This window comes from Helianthus annuus, chromosome 9, assembly GCF_002127325.2.
Source record: "Helianthus annuus cultivar XRQ/B chromosome 9, HanXRQr2.0-SUNRISE, whole genome shotgun sequence".
Lineage (NCBI taxonomy): Eukaryota > Viridiplantae > Streptophyta > Magnoliopsida > Asterales > Asteraceae > Helianthus > Helianthus annuus.
This window is the reverse complement of record NC_035441.2, coordinates 109,775,376-109,789,633: the sequence shown is the minus strand read 5'-3', so window position 1 is coordinate 109,789,633 and position 14,258 is coordinate 109,775,376. Positions and strand designations below refer to the sequence as shown.

At 38.2% G+C, this 14,258-nt stretch overlaps 2 protein-coding genes across 3 annotated transcripts; one reads left to right on the top strand and one right to left on the bottom strand.

The window, feature by feature from the left end:
• The first annotated feature begins 3,584 nt into the window (after positions 1–3,584).
• On the top strand, positions 3,585–6,005 carry LOC110878175. Its single transcript, XM_022126441.2, has 3 exons — positions 3,585–4,013; positions 5,236–5,487; positions 5,621–6,005. Exons 1-3 carry the CDS (start codon positions 3,588–3,590, stop codon positions 5,894–5,896), a joined length of 954 nt encoding a protein of 317 aa, XP_021982133.1. The 5' UTR covers positions 3,585–3,587; the 3' UTR covers positions 5,897–6,005.
• Positions 6,006–6,051: 46 nt separating this feature from the next.
• On the bottom strand, positions 6,052–9,670 carry LOC110878174 (probable protein phosphatase 2C 76). Of its 2 annotated transcripts, none has more exons than XM_022126439.2 (9): positions 9,490–9,670; positions 8,252–8,540; positions 7,987–8,114; positions 7,787–7,885; positions 7,549–7,707; positions 7,368–7,454; positions 7,162–7,253; positions 6,826–6,900; positions 6,052–6,417 (listed from the first exon to the last, which is right to left on the bottom strand). In XM_022126439.2, the coding sequence occupies exons 2-9, from the start codon at positions 8,506–8,508 to the stop codon at positions 6,232–6,234; spliced, it is 1,083 nt and encodes a 360-aa protein (XP_021982131.1). In that variant the 5' UTR covers positions 8,509–8,540; positions 9,490–9,670; the 3' UTR covers positions 6,052–6,231. The 2 variants fall into 2 exon arrangements, with proteins under 2 accessions (XP_021982131.1, XP_021982130.1); XM_022126438.2 differs by having other exon boundaries at positions 8,252–8,575; positions 9,490–9,669.
• Positions 9,671–14,258: the final 4,588 nt, after the last annotated feature.

Genomic DNA, 14,258 nt, shown 5'->3' with positions numbered 1-14,258 from the left:
TAACAAAATTCTTTCATTTGTTTGTTTATAAACTCAGTACCATTATCACTTCTAAACATTTTAATGTGTTTACTGAATTGAATTTTAAGCATGTTGAAGAATCTTTTTATATTGTAAAGCACTTCATCTTTATTTTTCATGAGGTAGACCCAAACAGCTCGTGTGTAATCATCAACCACTGTTAGGAAATATCTAGAGCCATCCCTACTTTGCACCTTATAGGGACCCCATACATCAAGATGTACAAGATCTCCCAACGACTTAGTCTTATGATCACTTAAAGGGAAAGGTTCCCTATGCTGTTTTGCCCTATGACATGTTTCACAAGGTTCAATTTTAGTGTCCTTTTTAATATCTAGTTTGTCTTTTAAAACATGCAATACAGGTTCAGCAGGGTGTCCTAATCTAGCATGCCACAGATTTGCATCAAGACTAGCATTACACACCTTGTTAGACATAGTAGAACTACCACAAAAGTACAGACCATCAAGCTGACTACCAGTCACCAAGACTTTCTCTGTTTGAGTGTCCTGAATATAACAATTATGTTCATCAAAAGAAACAGGCAGATTGCAGTCTTTGGCAAGTTTATGAACAGAAACAAGATTGACACAATAATCGGGAATAAGAAACACATCATATAAGATGACCTTATCACTAAGTTTAACATCACCAATCTTAGTTACCAAAGCACTTGTCCCATTGGGATGTTTGACTTTGATGTTATATTCTGTAACATCCATTTGGTTTATAAGATTAGTGTCATCCGTGATCATGTGTTGATTTGCCCCTGAATCAATTATCCACCCCGCCTTTTTCCCATTATTTCCAAAGTTGGAAAAACAATAAGCAGGTTTAAAGTCACATGTAGGTTTAACACCATCAGTATAACTATTAAAGCAAACATAATTAGACCTACCAGCAAAGTTACTGCCTTGAGTTTCACCTATGGACTTATTATTCAACAGGCTAAGCAATTGCGCAATCTGTTCATTTGTTAAACCATTCACAGTAGACGATGAAGCAGTTTCAGGTGTATCAACAACCACATTATTACTAACCATGCCTCCCTTATTACCACTCGTTTTAGATTTCATCCAAGAGGGGTAACCAACCAGTTCATAACATCTTTCAACAGTGTGTCCAGTCTTGTTACAATGTGAGCATTTAAGATTTGGATTAGGGGGTCTAACATTTTTCCTTTTTGAATCAAAAGATTGACTGGTTTTAACAGCAAAGCCAACAGGATTATTAGAGATTTTTTTAGAAAAGTTGTTAGAATTTCTGTGAGATTCTTCTCTTGAAACAACAGAGAAGGCTTCCTTTACAGAAGGAAGAACTTCCCTAGTTAATAGAGAAGTTCTTACAGACTGGTAAACACTGTCAAGACCCATTAAGAACTGCATAAATTTAATCAAGTGATTAAAATCATTAAATTGTTTGGAAGCATCACAAGTACACGTAGGTAGAGATAGAATTTGATCTAATTGTTTCCACATGCAGTTAAGTTTATGATAATACTCAGAGACAGGCATGCCATTTTGAGAAAAGGAATTAGTTTTTTGATACAAATTAAAGACCACCGACCCATCAACCTTATCATAGGTTTCTTTTAGTTCTTTCCACACAACAGAGGCAAGTTTAGAATAAACATGACCTAAATATAATTCTTCAGACACAGAATTCAAAATCCATGTAAGAACAATAGAATTACAACGATCCCACTGTTTTCCTAACACTTCATCAGTAGTAGATCTAGCACAGGATCCATCAATAAACCCTAATTTATTTTTAACTTGTAAAGCCAGATTCATAGCATTAGCCCAAACATTGTAATTGTCGGTTCCTTTCAGTTTTATATTAGCAATGGTCAGATTAGCCGAGTCACTAGGATGTAAGTGAAGAGGGTCACCAGCATCAATTTTACTAATCAAAGTGCCACTAGCAACAAGAGAATCATTATCCTTATCATGCATGATAACAGGCAAACATAGAAAAATTCAGAAAAAACAGCCAGGACAAGGAACTAAACTTAACACAGACAATCAAACAAGAAGCACAGAAACAGATAATCAACCAGAATGCAACAAAGTGAACCTTCTATGTGTCCCAAATCAAGCCGGTCTTCACTAACCCGGTATCAATATGCCTAGACACACTGACTCAGTGATGCAAAGAAACGAAAAACAACGAAAAGAAAAAGGTCAGAATACTCTCACAATGGGTGCAAAAACTTCAGTGGATCAGACTTGTAACCTTCACTTAGGGTTACAAGAACTGATCAGAAGACAAGAATCAAAGCCTGTTGATTTGCCCTTAAAAACGAGACCAACAAGACCCCTTCACAGCACAATAAACCCTTGATGTTAGGGTTTTAAATCTTCAAGAGAACACCAGTGCCTCCTAGCAGATGAATACCACAAGAAACGAACCGGAATCGGTAGATTCACTGAAACTACCAAGAGTCCGAGAGTGAACCGTGGCCTTCTAAGATCAAACTGAATCTGATCGAAACCCTAGAATGCAGCGGAACGGAGCAAGGAATCCCAAGAGCACCTAGTGCTCTGATACCATATCAAGAACACGATATAGAGAACAAAACAGAAGTTATTATTCGTCAGTCGGCACAGATTGTTGCAATGAACAGGCCAATCGGTACAGCTGGATTTATACGATTACAAGAATTAAACAAACGCAGATCTGTAAGATGATCTGCTGTAAACAAGACTGAGAACAGGACAATCAGCACTTGAATAAACAGGGATGACACCCTAGACTACGGCTGATGTCTGAACAGGAAGAAGCAGCGATCCCAGAGCCAGAGAGATCATCGAGAGTGTTCTTTTTGTGTGTTTTTGATGTGTGTCGATCCCAATGCCAGCGCCCCTCTTATATCGAACAAGGGCTTCTGCCCTAACTGAAATATGGCCCAAAGAAATGCAGTCCACTAAACTCTCAAAAGCCCAAATGAAACAGCAACGGTAACATGAAAAAGAAAAAAAGGAAAGGATTAAATATAAAGGCATAATAAAGGAAAATATTGAATTGAAAGAAATATTACGTATATTTCAACACGTGGAAATAGATAAAACACCATCGCCACTTTTTTACATCACGCGTCAATTTGATAACGTGTTAAGAATATCACGCGTGAAGAATGGAAGAATGTGAGGGAATGTGAAGGTTTATTGTTGGGTGTTGTGAGCGATGTGAATTTCCACTAAAATCCATCACCAATAATGGAATAAAGCTCAATGATGTGACGAAACTTAATTGAAAGTTGTGATTGAGTGCTGAGTGATTACCATCCCCTGATAAAAACTCCATGCACAAAGTTACCATCTAATTTAATCGTAGTGTTACAAGAGGCCAACTATTCACAGGAACGTTTAATCAAACATCTATATTAATATTCCCATCATCTTCTACGACCCAACTAACCCTTCGGGCCCTGAGTTCCACCCGTGAGTCAAACCAATAGTTTGAAAACAAGCCCATTACGTGTCAAACTGACAGCATGACTTGATAGAATATTCAACACCTCCATGCAAGGCTCCACGTACCCATGTCTCGAGAACGTAACCCACATGTCCCCCTGTCTTTTACTAACCACAGATTCCACCAGAAAACTAGATTCAAACCAAACCAAACCGAACATGGTGAAGCTGGCGACGGCGCGTGAGTGTAGAATGTACGGGCCGGGTCTGACCCGGAACAGAGCAGAGTACATGAACGCCGGAGTTTACGTGTTTTCAACTATTATGTTGATATGTGGGTTCGTTTTGTTGCTGGCGAGGCAACCACAAGTGGGGCTTGTAATGCTTTTGATTGGGTTGACGTTGATAGTAGCGGCGAATGTACACGATTTGATCGCGCATCTGGCCGGTATCGATTACCGGATTGGGTTGATGGAACTGGATATTCAGCTTCCACTTGTTGAGGTTGGTGTGCCGGTGGTTCAGGCTTTGGGTGGTGTTCTTTTCTTTTTGGGTATTCTTTTCCTTCTCATCCAGGTATTATTACAAATCCCATCATCGGTAGATTTACTGGCATTACATTTCCATTTTTCGGTTTAATAAATCTGAATAGTTAAGTTTTCTCATTTAGGTAGAACTAGTTTTTAGCACCGCACGATGTCGTGGGACCGTTCTACTGAACAAAAAGTAACATAAAACGTTAATCGATTGACACGTTAAATCACAAAAATAGACTGAAACGTAAAATATTGAAAACAATAACTGACACGACTTGGGCACACTCGTTAGGAATGAGCTTTTAAACCAGAAAAAAAGATATAAAATGTTGAACCTTCTTTAACCCGCGTTACGAATGAGCTTTTAAACCAGAAAAAAATATAAAAAGTTGAACCTTATTTAACCGCTATTTTTTTTCATTTTGTTTGATATATAAAACACATTTGAAAGTGTGATGATAAATTCATAATCAGCTTATAAAACTAGTATTTTCTTTTTCTTTTTTGGAGTTGGTTCTTATTTCACCAGAAAAAAAGATAGAAGTAAAAAAGAAAAAATTAAAAAATAAGAGATAGAAGTGAGAGACAACATGGACCAATTAGCTAAGGATTTAAGGGAGTGATGACCAATAAAAACAAACAAAAATTGAATACTAAATACGTGAGAAGAGTAAATTTTCCTAAACAATAGAGGGTTAATTAATTAGCATATTCCAGTTTTTCTTCTAGGCTGGTTCACGAAAGTCAAATCCGCTTCTTGGCGGAACTAGTTCGGATTAGGAACCGGATTTTGGAGAGGGAAGTGATCAGATCGGTTCGTTTTGGTTCAAATTAACAATCCACTATGAACCAAATTTTTTTACATAGCTAGGGGCCTAAAATCTTTAAAAAAAATTCGCACCCCTAGGAAAAAATCCTTGGGTCCGTCACTGCCCTAACCGGTAATTGCCAAACCAGTTTCAATACTGGGTTTCGGTTCAGGATGGTTTGTTGTACTCACTCATTGTACACCTCTACGTGTAGGTTGATCTACAACTTTAGCCCAATTATTTCTAGCCCGGCCCAATCCAATAACAGTAAAAATATAAAATAAAAATATCCTGTTTTTTCGGTCAAAACCTCAAATGCTGTTTTGAACCTTTTGAAGTCAGTTTGGACCCAAAAAATTTCAAACCCGACGCGATAAACACATGGATTTTTTTTTTAGCAGAATGTTTATATGAACATTTTCTGTTTTGTTTTTTATTTGATGCAAATTGCAGGGAGAGAAAGGATACCATCATAGCAGGCTCGAGGCACATGCGATGAACATGCTGATCGCGGGTTCAGTGTTATGGGTGGTTGGTTCGATCTTAAATTCATGTCAGATCTATGAGAGAGCCGATGGTCATGTTCAAATCCTGCAACAAAGTGTCCAAATCCCGTTTCTAACGGGAAGCTTCTTATTCATGGTGGGTGCCATCCTCAACAGCCGTGAGCAAGTCGGATATTTACGCCATGGTCTGCATCTATTGGTATGTTTCATTAGTTTGCTAAGTATTTTTTTTTCCTTTTTGGAGTTGGTTCTTAATTTCAATCAATTTATTTCGAAACGGGTTAATTTGGATCAAAATTCAATATCATTTTTTCATTTGGTGTTTTGTGCAGAGAAGGACTTGGATTTGGATTGGTATGTTTGCAAGTCTGTTGTTACTAATAGGGGGTTTAGCAAATGTGGTTAAAGTGTTCAAGATGCTCCAAATGGATAGGCTAAGATTGGAGAAATTACGAGGTGGGGCCCAAGAGAGACTCGTCAGAGTACGCGAAGGGCAGACGCCGTTTCTTAGAGAAGAGCGAAGAAGGTGGCCGAGGCAAGTAGAAACCACCCCAGAACCGCCACCGGAACCAACTCCATACAAGGATGTTCTTGTTGGTAAATCCTAATTATTGTTCCGTCTTACATGATATGCAACCTTCTTGCATGCCTCATGATGTTTTACATACATTTGGTATTATGGATTATTAGTCATTTTACTTGATATGCAAGTTACCTGCTAAAATAGTTCACAACTAGTTAATATTACGGAACCAAAATTATATCCAAAAAACACGACGTAGTATATTTATTGTTGAATATGATAAAGGGGTTCAACTCTAACGAATAAACAAGAAAACAATGTGTTTATTCACGCTGGCCTGTTAAAAGAATATATGTGAACAAATGAATGAATCGTCGAAGTTACCATATCTGTTATTTATCCCGCGCTTGAGCTTTGGCATCATGTCTTGGTTTCAGTTGAGGTTAACGACTCGGATTTGGGTTTGGATTCAGAAGTGGAATCATGATAAAGCTTCACTACTATGCAGGTGATATTATCTGCACTTCCACAGCTAAAAGCAGTCTCTATCAACTTTTTAGCTGCTGCTTCAGGTTCCTCTTCAGTTTGTGCAAGTGAAACCGCATCCTAGTCAGCAAGACATACAAAAAAAAGTTATAATAGTATTGCCAAACACCCTTATGATCATCATCTTGATGACAAGCATGGCCGGCCCTGAGGGTGGGCTGGGCGGGGAGGAGGGACCGATATTTTGAGGGGCACGTTTTAAAAAAAAATGATATTTATATGTAAAAAAAATAAATTAATAGAGTATACCCATACAAACACCAACATAGGCTCACTTACAAAACTATTTTAAGGTTTAGATTAGTTATTAGCCCGTTGTCCTTAGGTTTAGGCCTCCCAATACCCAATTTCGTTAAGGCGTAGCGTAAGGGCACGTTTTTTCGAGCTCGAACAGGGTACACGAATTCTCAGGGTCGGCCCTGATGATAAGATATAAATAGTGTAACTACCACCACCACCATGACATACATCATTAGGTACTACATCCCAGAGACCATCACTTGCAAGAATTAGCATTTCAAGTTCTTCCCCAAGCTCTTGTTCCTAAAAAAATAGCAAACAAAACCTTAGCCATGCACAACAATTCACCATTAATGAAGCCAAACCCTTAATCTTTTTTAACCATGACAATTTGTTGTCGGATGACTCATGAGACCCCACCAATACCCTACTAACCAATGGGATCAGTAAAGCGCGGCTCACACTCAAGGGGTTAGAAGTAGAAAAACAATGGAAGCGGGTTCGAACCTAAGACCTTTGGTAGACGGACTCATGACAAAATCTTAGACCTGATTTAAGGCTTACCTGGATGTCGGGTTCTGCAACAACAAATTGCTTAAGCATGCGGTTTCCAAAAGCACGGGACATTGCTAGAACACCTCCAACCCTCCAAGTGCCTAATTAGCATTAACATGAGATAAATATTTGAACAGCAGTTTAACAAACAGTGATCCATACAAAGAACATAACAAAAGGCACAGCACAATTCATTTACAGAAAACCAGAATTACCTGCCCACATGACAACCCCACCAGCATTTTCAATTCTCTCCCTTTCATCACTTCTATTTGGTTTATGATCCTCAGAAAGAGGGATAGCTGTCAATTGAGAGAATATATTGTTCAGTGTTTATGGACATTTATCAAGCTTTTGATACAAAATGCATCTATTATTATACCAACAATGAATTACCTTTGCCTGCCTTTGATATTATAGTCCGAGAATCTCCAACGTTAGCGACAAACAAACGATTACCTACCAAGACTGCAGTTGAAGCAGTAGAACCATCATCACTCGAGTTATCCTTTTCAGACTCCAAAAACTCTGAGTCGGTTCTTTGATAAGTTTCACCTGCAACCCGGTTCCAGTTTAACAAACTACTTATAATATTTTTCTACAGAATAATAGGGAATGGTTGATAGGGACTCACTTAGGGCCATTTTAGTGTTTGTCATGAATTGAGGGTGCATCATGAGGTTGTTAAAAAGATTTTGCTTCAAATACTCGGCTGCACGTGAACCACCATGGCCTATACAAACAAATATATATTTGTGTATTCAGAACAAATGATGAAAAGATTCTTTTTTGTTAATAAAAATGTCTGTTAAATGAACCGAAAAAGAATATAACCGTCAAATATCCCAAATAGGCAGACGGTCTGCCCATCGATCTTGCAAGTTTTGACATCAAAGAAGTCTTCCATGGTTGCCCTTTTTCCTCTGAAACTTGAGAAACCACAGCTCAATCTTCCATCTTCACTGCCAATACAAAGCCAAAAAAGTGTTACAATGAAGCATACAATCATAGCAAACACCATAAATAAATAAGCCCAACATAAATACAGCTAAAATGTAATAACTAATTAAAGGAAAAAAAATCCAAGATAGTGAATAACCTCTTCCATCCACCACTTGCATAGCAACCACCATCTTTCTTCTCAAGTGAAGTTATAGTCATCAAACTCCGGTTACTACTAGGATCCATATCCGCCTTCGATTTGCTAACCGTCACTTTTTGATCACCCGACGATGTTGCTGCAGGAAGAGTCTTCAAACCCTTTTTCAAAGTAGCAAAATGAACAAATTGCGGTGTTATATTGCAAATACGCGCAGATCGCAGAATCACTTTCCTGAAGTAACTTCTGCATAACATCTATGAGTCCACAAGCTGATTGTCCTTTTAAGCTAAATTTTCACAGCAGAAAATCAAATAAAACTTCCTGGAAAATGGAAACATTTTAAAAGATGAAATTCAAAACCTTGACCATAATCATCATGAAACATAGTAATTCTAATTGAATCCAATGTCATGCAATGATAAAGAGTTAAATGCCATTTTAGTCCCTGTGGTTTTGGCCATTTTGCCAATTTAGTCCAAAGGTTTCATTTTTCGCCTGTGGATCCAAAAAGGTTTCACCGTTGCCATTTTAGTCCAATGGGTTAGCTTCATCCATTTTTTCTGTTAACGAGAAGGGCAATTCGGTCATTTTATATGTAACTCTGTTAACTAGAAGGACAATTCGGCCATATAAAACGACCGAATTGCCCTTCTTGTTAATAGAAAAAATGGATGAAGGTAACCCAGTGGACTAAAATGACAATGGTGAAACCTTTTTGGACCCATAGGTGTAAAATGAAACCTTTTGACTAAACTAACAAAATGGGTCAAACCACATGGACTGACTAAAATGACATTTAACACCAATGATAAAGTAGTCAATTCCATAGGCACGGGAATTTGTTTTGTAGATAAAATATGATTTGGACCCTCTAGTTATAGCCGGTATAAAAGAGCACCACCCCGTTAGAAAGTTCTGGTTCGGCCATTAGCTCTATATCCTCGTATGAATAATTCTAGAACACGATTGCAACAAATAATATTGGTACAAACAAAATTCTTGATCATTGTTATCGTGCTTCAAAGCTGCATTCACGACGTATAATCTGTTACATGATTATTCTACAACACACGATATTAAAATGGCAACAAATATTGTTGCATTTTCCATTGATACATGAAGGTTAATTCCCTAATCGAATCGAATCAAATGCAAGGCTTTATATAAAGAAAATACGTGATGAATAACCAGGAAATGATCATACTTTTGAGAATAATTTACGAAAACGAACTTACAAATTCGGCGGAGATCATGAAGATTCTTTTGTGAATGTATCGACCGACCGAAACTTTAGAATTCTAGCTCATCGAATTGCAGATTGATTATCTATATATTAACCACTCAGAATAACCGATGCATCGAAAAGGCTGTGACACGTGGCCGCCCGATGCATTGAAACCACCAATGAAAATGTACACCAGATCATATCTGACGTGGCAGATGAGTTTGGATTGAATTGGCAACTTGGATTGTCCTCTACATTGTTTGTTTGAATAACAAGAAATAGATATTCTAGTAAAATATTATAAAAAGGAATACTTGTGAGTAAATATGTCAAGACAAAATCATAACCTCCTAATTTTCCCGTGTGACAATCAGGGCCAGCCCGGAGGGGGTGCAGGGTGGGCGACGGCTTAGGGCCTAAACCTTCCAGGGCCCGAAAATTTATTTATTTTTTAATAAAGTTACGCTGTAGAACTTAGAATATGTAAGTACTTAATTGGAAAATGACATGATGAGTTGCATGGTTTGGTGGCTTCCATGTCATTTTATTAGCAAATAGACTTTGGGTTCTACTCTTGATAGATCCAATTTTAGACTATGGGGTATGGGGCGGGGGTTGGGGCATGGGTTGGAGAGAAACACCCAAGTCACCACCCCGGGTGGGCTTGGGTTTGTGTCACAGCCCCCGATCCCCATCTCCCGGGAACGGGCGGCCGTGAGCCAGTTTCGGTGGTATCACATTTATTTATCCAATTTGGCAGCGGAAATTTTCATCAGGACCGTAGTTAGGAAATATTTAATCAGAGTAAACCACCACATTTTATAACATTAAACATATGGGTAAAAACCCAAGTTTTCAATACACACGTTTCATAGGAATAAATCCTATTTATTTAATAAAAACATCCATTTTATTCTTAGGTAACTTTATTGCCACTTTTCCAAGCCTTCAGTGCTGTCCAGCTGGCTTCTATTTGGCTTTCACATTTTGTTACCTGAAACGCGTTTTAAAAAACATTTTGTCAGTGGGAAATACTGGTGAGTGAATCCCAATTTAATCAAGTTTAAGTAAAAACCAATTTGCAGTATTGAGGGCACATCCGCAATTACATTTGTATCCCAAGACATCACAATTAACATCAGTGGTACGGTCATACTCAACTTATGGGATGTTACCACACCAGTAACCAATTTTGTATACAAAACCCCAACATACCCACTATAATTGTATTCTTCACAAATACTCAATAACTGTCATTTGCATGGAAATGTATTTAAGGTTTTGTAAAAACAGTTAACAAAAAGGAGATTACTCACATTGCTGTTTTAGGTTTTTCGTAAGGGTTTCCTGGAGATAATCTATAAATTACACAAATGCACGTGTGTTAGTATAATAACCCATTTTAACATTAGTAATACCCTCCCCGAGACGGCATTCCAACGACTACGTCGGGCAGAACCACGACAGCCGTTACGGAACCCTAGATCAATCGGGCAGCGTATCTAATACGTCTCCAGGGGTTATAATACTTACATCGTAGCAGAACCTCGCTATTTTAGGGGATATGGAACTCGGGTATAATGCCCACTATTTAAAAGTGTAGAGAGACAGAAAGAAAATGAACGAAAGCAGACTGAAGGCCGTTGCCTTCTATTTATAGTGCTGAATTCGAGTCCCCACGCGGCCCGCGTGGAATTTGGGCCGGGCTTACGCGGCCCGCGTCAACTCCGGGTCAAAGCGTAGCTTGGTCCGGTCACTATGTAGCCTCGACACGCATCGAACACGTGGCCGCTCCGGGCTGTGCCACAAATCAGGACGCTCGCGGCCCGCCTTCACTTAACCAAACTTGTACGCGGCCCGCTTCAACTAAAGGTTTTGGCGATATCCTGGTATACACTCGCGCGGCCCGCTTAAGCTTGAGGTGAGGCCCTACGCGGCCCGCCTCAACTTAATTATTAATGTTTTTTATTTATTTTATATAGTATAATCTATTTTGGGGCTCGGTTTTTACATACGGGGTGCATATAAAGACATATTGATATATTTAAAGATATATTAGGGTGTCGGAAATATTATGAGGATGTCTGTTTTACCGAGGGTTGTTATATCCTCCCCACCTTGTTTTAGAGCTCGTCCTCGAGATCTACTGGAACAAGTGTGGATATTTCTTTTGCATTTCTGATTCAAGCTCCCACGTGTACTCGGGTCCTCTTTTGGAGTCCCACTTTATTTTGACCAGAACCAATCTCTTATGCTTGAGATTTTTAACTTTCCTATCTTCAATTTGTAGAGGCTTCTCCACAAACTTGAGTTGCTCATTAACCTCTATATCCTTAAGAGGTACTACGAGTGATTCATCAGCTAAACACTTTTTAAGATTGGATACATGAAACACATCATGTATTCCTGCCATTTCCTCTGGTAGTTGTAGCTGATAAGCTACAGGTCCTATTCTTTTAAGAATTTTGAAAGGTCCAATATATCTGGGACTAAGCTTTCCTCTTTTGATGAATCTTACCACTCCTTTCCAGGGAGAGACTTTCAATAACACTTTATCTCCCGCTTGGAATTCTAATGGTTTGCGTCTGTTATCAGCATAGCTCGTTTGGCGATCACGTGCTGTTTTCAGTCGTTCCTTGACTTGAATGATTTTATCAGTTGTTTCTTGTACTATCTCAGGTCCAGATAATTGTTTTTCCCCAATTTCTGCCCAACAGACTGGGGTTCTGCACTTTCGTCCATAAAGTGCTTCGAATGGTGCAGCATTGATACTTGTGTGGTAACTGTTATTATAAGAAAATTCTATTAAAGGTAAGTGTTCGTCCCAGTTACCTCCAAAATCAATTACACAAGCTCTAAGCATGTCCTCCATTGTCTGAATTGTCCTTTCGCTTTGTCCGTCCGTTTGAGGATGATAAGCTGTGCTTAGATTTAACCTAGTTCCCATTGCTTTTTGGAAACTTGACCAAAAATGAGAAGTAAAACGGCTATCTCTATCAGAAACAATTGATAAAGGAATGCCATGTAAAGAAACAATTTTATTTACATATAATTTGGCTAATTGTTCCATACTAAAGGTTTCCTTCATTGGTAAGAAATGAGCTGACTTGGTTAACCTATCTACAATCACCCAGATTGTATCATTACCTTTCCTTGTTTTAGGCAATTTGGTAACAAAATCCATTGTTATCAATTCCCATTTCCAAACTGGTATTTCTAATTGTTGTAACAAACCTGAGGGTTTCTGATGTTCAGCTTTAACTTGTGAGCAAGTTAAACATTTAGAAACATAAGCTGCAACATCCTTTTTCATTCCTATCCACCAGAAATTTTTCCTTAAATCCTGGTACATTTTATCACTTCCTGGATGCATCGTATATTTAGACTTATGGGCTTCTTCTAATATACGGTGACGTAAATTTCCTAATTTAGGTATCCACATTCTCTTTTTATGGAACCTCCAAATTCCATCCGTTCCTTGTTCTAATTCCTTAATCATTCCCTTTAGTTTTTCAGTATCTTCCTTGATTACTGATTCTTGTGCTTTTCTAATCTGATTGTTTAAATCTACTTGTAGATTTAATTTAAGAGAACGTATCCTTTTTGGCTTTTCGTGATATTTTCGACTTAAAGCATCAGCCACCACATTGGCTTTTCCTGCATGATACTGGATATCACAATCATAATCACTAAGTAACTCCATCCAGCGTCTTTGTCTCATATTCAACTCTTTTTGCCCGAAGACATATCTTAAACTCTTATGATCCGTGAATATGGTAAACTTACTACCATAAAGATAATGTCTCCAAATCTTAAGGGCAAAAATTATGGCTCCTAATTCCAAATCATGGGTCGAATAATTTCCTTCATGACTCTTAAGCTGTCTAGATGCATAAGCTATAACCTTTTGACGTTGCATCAATACGCATCCATAACCTAACTTAGAAGCGTCACAAAAGACTACAAAGTCTTCAGTTCCTTCTGGTAATGCTAGTATGGGTGTATGGGTTAATCTTTGTTTATGGATTCTAAAGGCTTCTTCTTGTTTTGGTCCCCATTCAAACTTAACAGATTTACAGGTTAACTTAGTTAAAGGAATGGCTATTCTAGAAAAATCTCGAATAAATCTTCTATAATAACCTGCCAATCCTAAGAAACTTCTAACTTCAGTTGGTGACTCTGGGGTTTTCCATTTGGTAATTGCCTCGATTTTCGTTGGATCTACATGAATTCCTTCATGATTAACCAAATGTCCGAGAAATTGTACTTGCTCTAACCAAAATTCACACTTTGAAAATTTAGCATAAAGCTTCTCTTTTCTCAATAAACTTAAAAGTAAGTGCAAGTGCTTTGCATGCTCTTCCTTACTTTTAGAGTAAATTAGAATATCATCTATGAAGACAATTATGAATTTATCCAAATATGGCTTACATATTCGGTTCATCATGTCCATAAATGCGGCTGGGGCATTGGTTAAACCAAATGGCATGACAGTAAATTCATAATGACCATACCTTGTTCTGAATGCGGTTTTAGGAATATCCTCTTCCTGTACCTTTAATTGATGATATCCTGATCTTAAATCGATTTTAGAGAAAAATCGAGCTCCTTGAAGTTGATCAAACAAATCATCGATCCTCGGTAATGGGTACCGATTCTTAATCGTGACTTTGTTCAATTCACGGTAGTCAATGCACATACGCATTGATCCGTCCTTCTTTTTAACAAATAAAATCGGCGCTCCCCATGGCGATGAGCTTGGCTGTATGAATCCCTTCT

Bases quoted from the DNA above. Each gene is read 5' to 3' on its own strand.
- LOC110878175 (XM_022126441.2), top strand. From the start codon at position 3,588: ATGTCCCCCTGTCTTTTACTAACCACAGATTCCACCAGAAAACTAGAT. The intron at 4,014-5,235 runs GTATTATTACAA...TGCAAATTGCAG, and splicing joins TTCTTTTCCTTCTCATCCAG to GGAGAGAAAGGATACCATCA. The intron at 5,488-5,620 runs GTATGTTTCATT...TGTTTTGTGCAG, and splicing joins GCCATGGTCTGCATCTATTG to AGAAGGACTTGGATTTGGAT.
- LOC110878174 (XM_022126439.2), bottom strand. From the start codon at position 8,508: ATGTTATGCAGAAGTTACTTCAGGAAAGTGATTCTGCGATCTGCGCGT. The intron at 7,254-7,367 runs GTAATTCTGGTT...AATGCTAATTAG, and splicing joins TGGGGTTGTCATGTGGGCAG to GCACTTGGAGGGTTGGAGGT. The intron at 6,418-6,825 runs GTATGTCATGGT...CTTGCTGACTAG, and splicing joins GGGATGTAGTACCTAATGAT to GATGCGGTTTCACTTGCACA.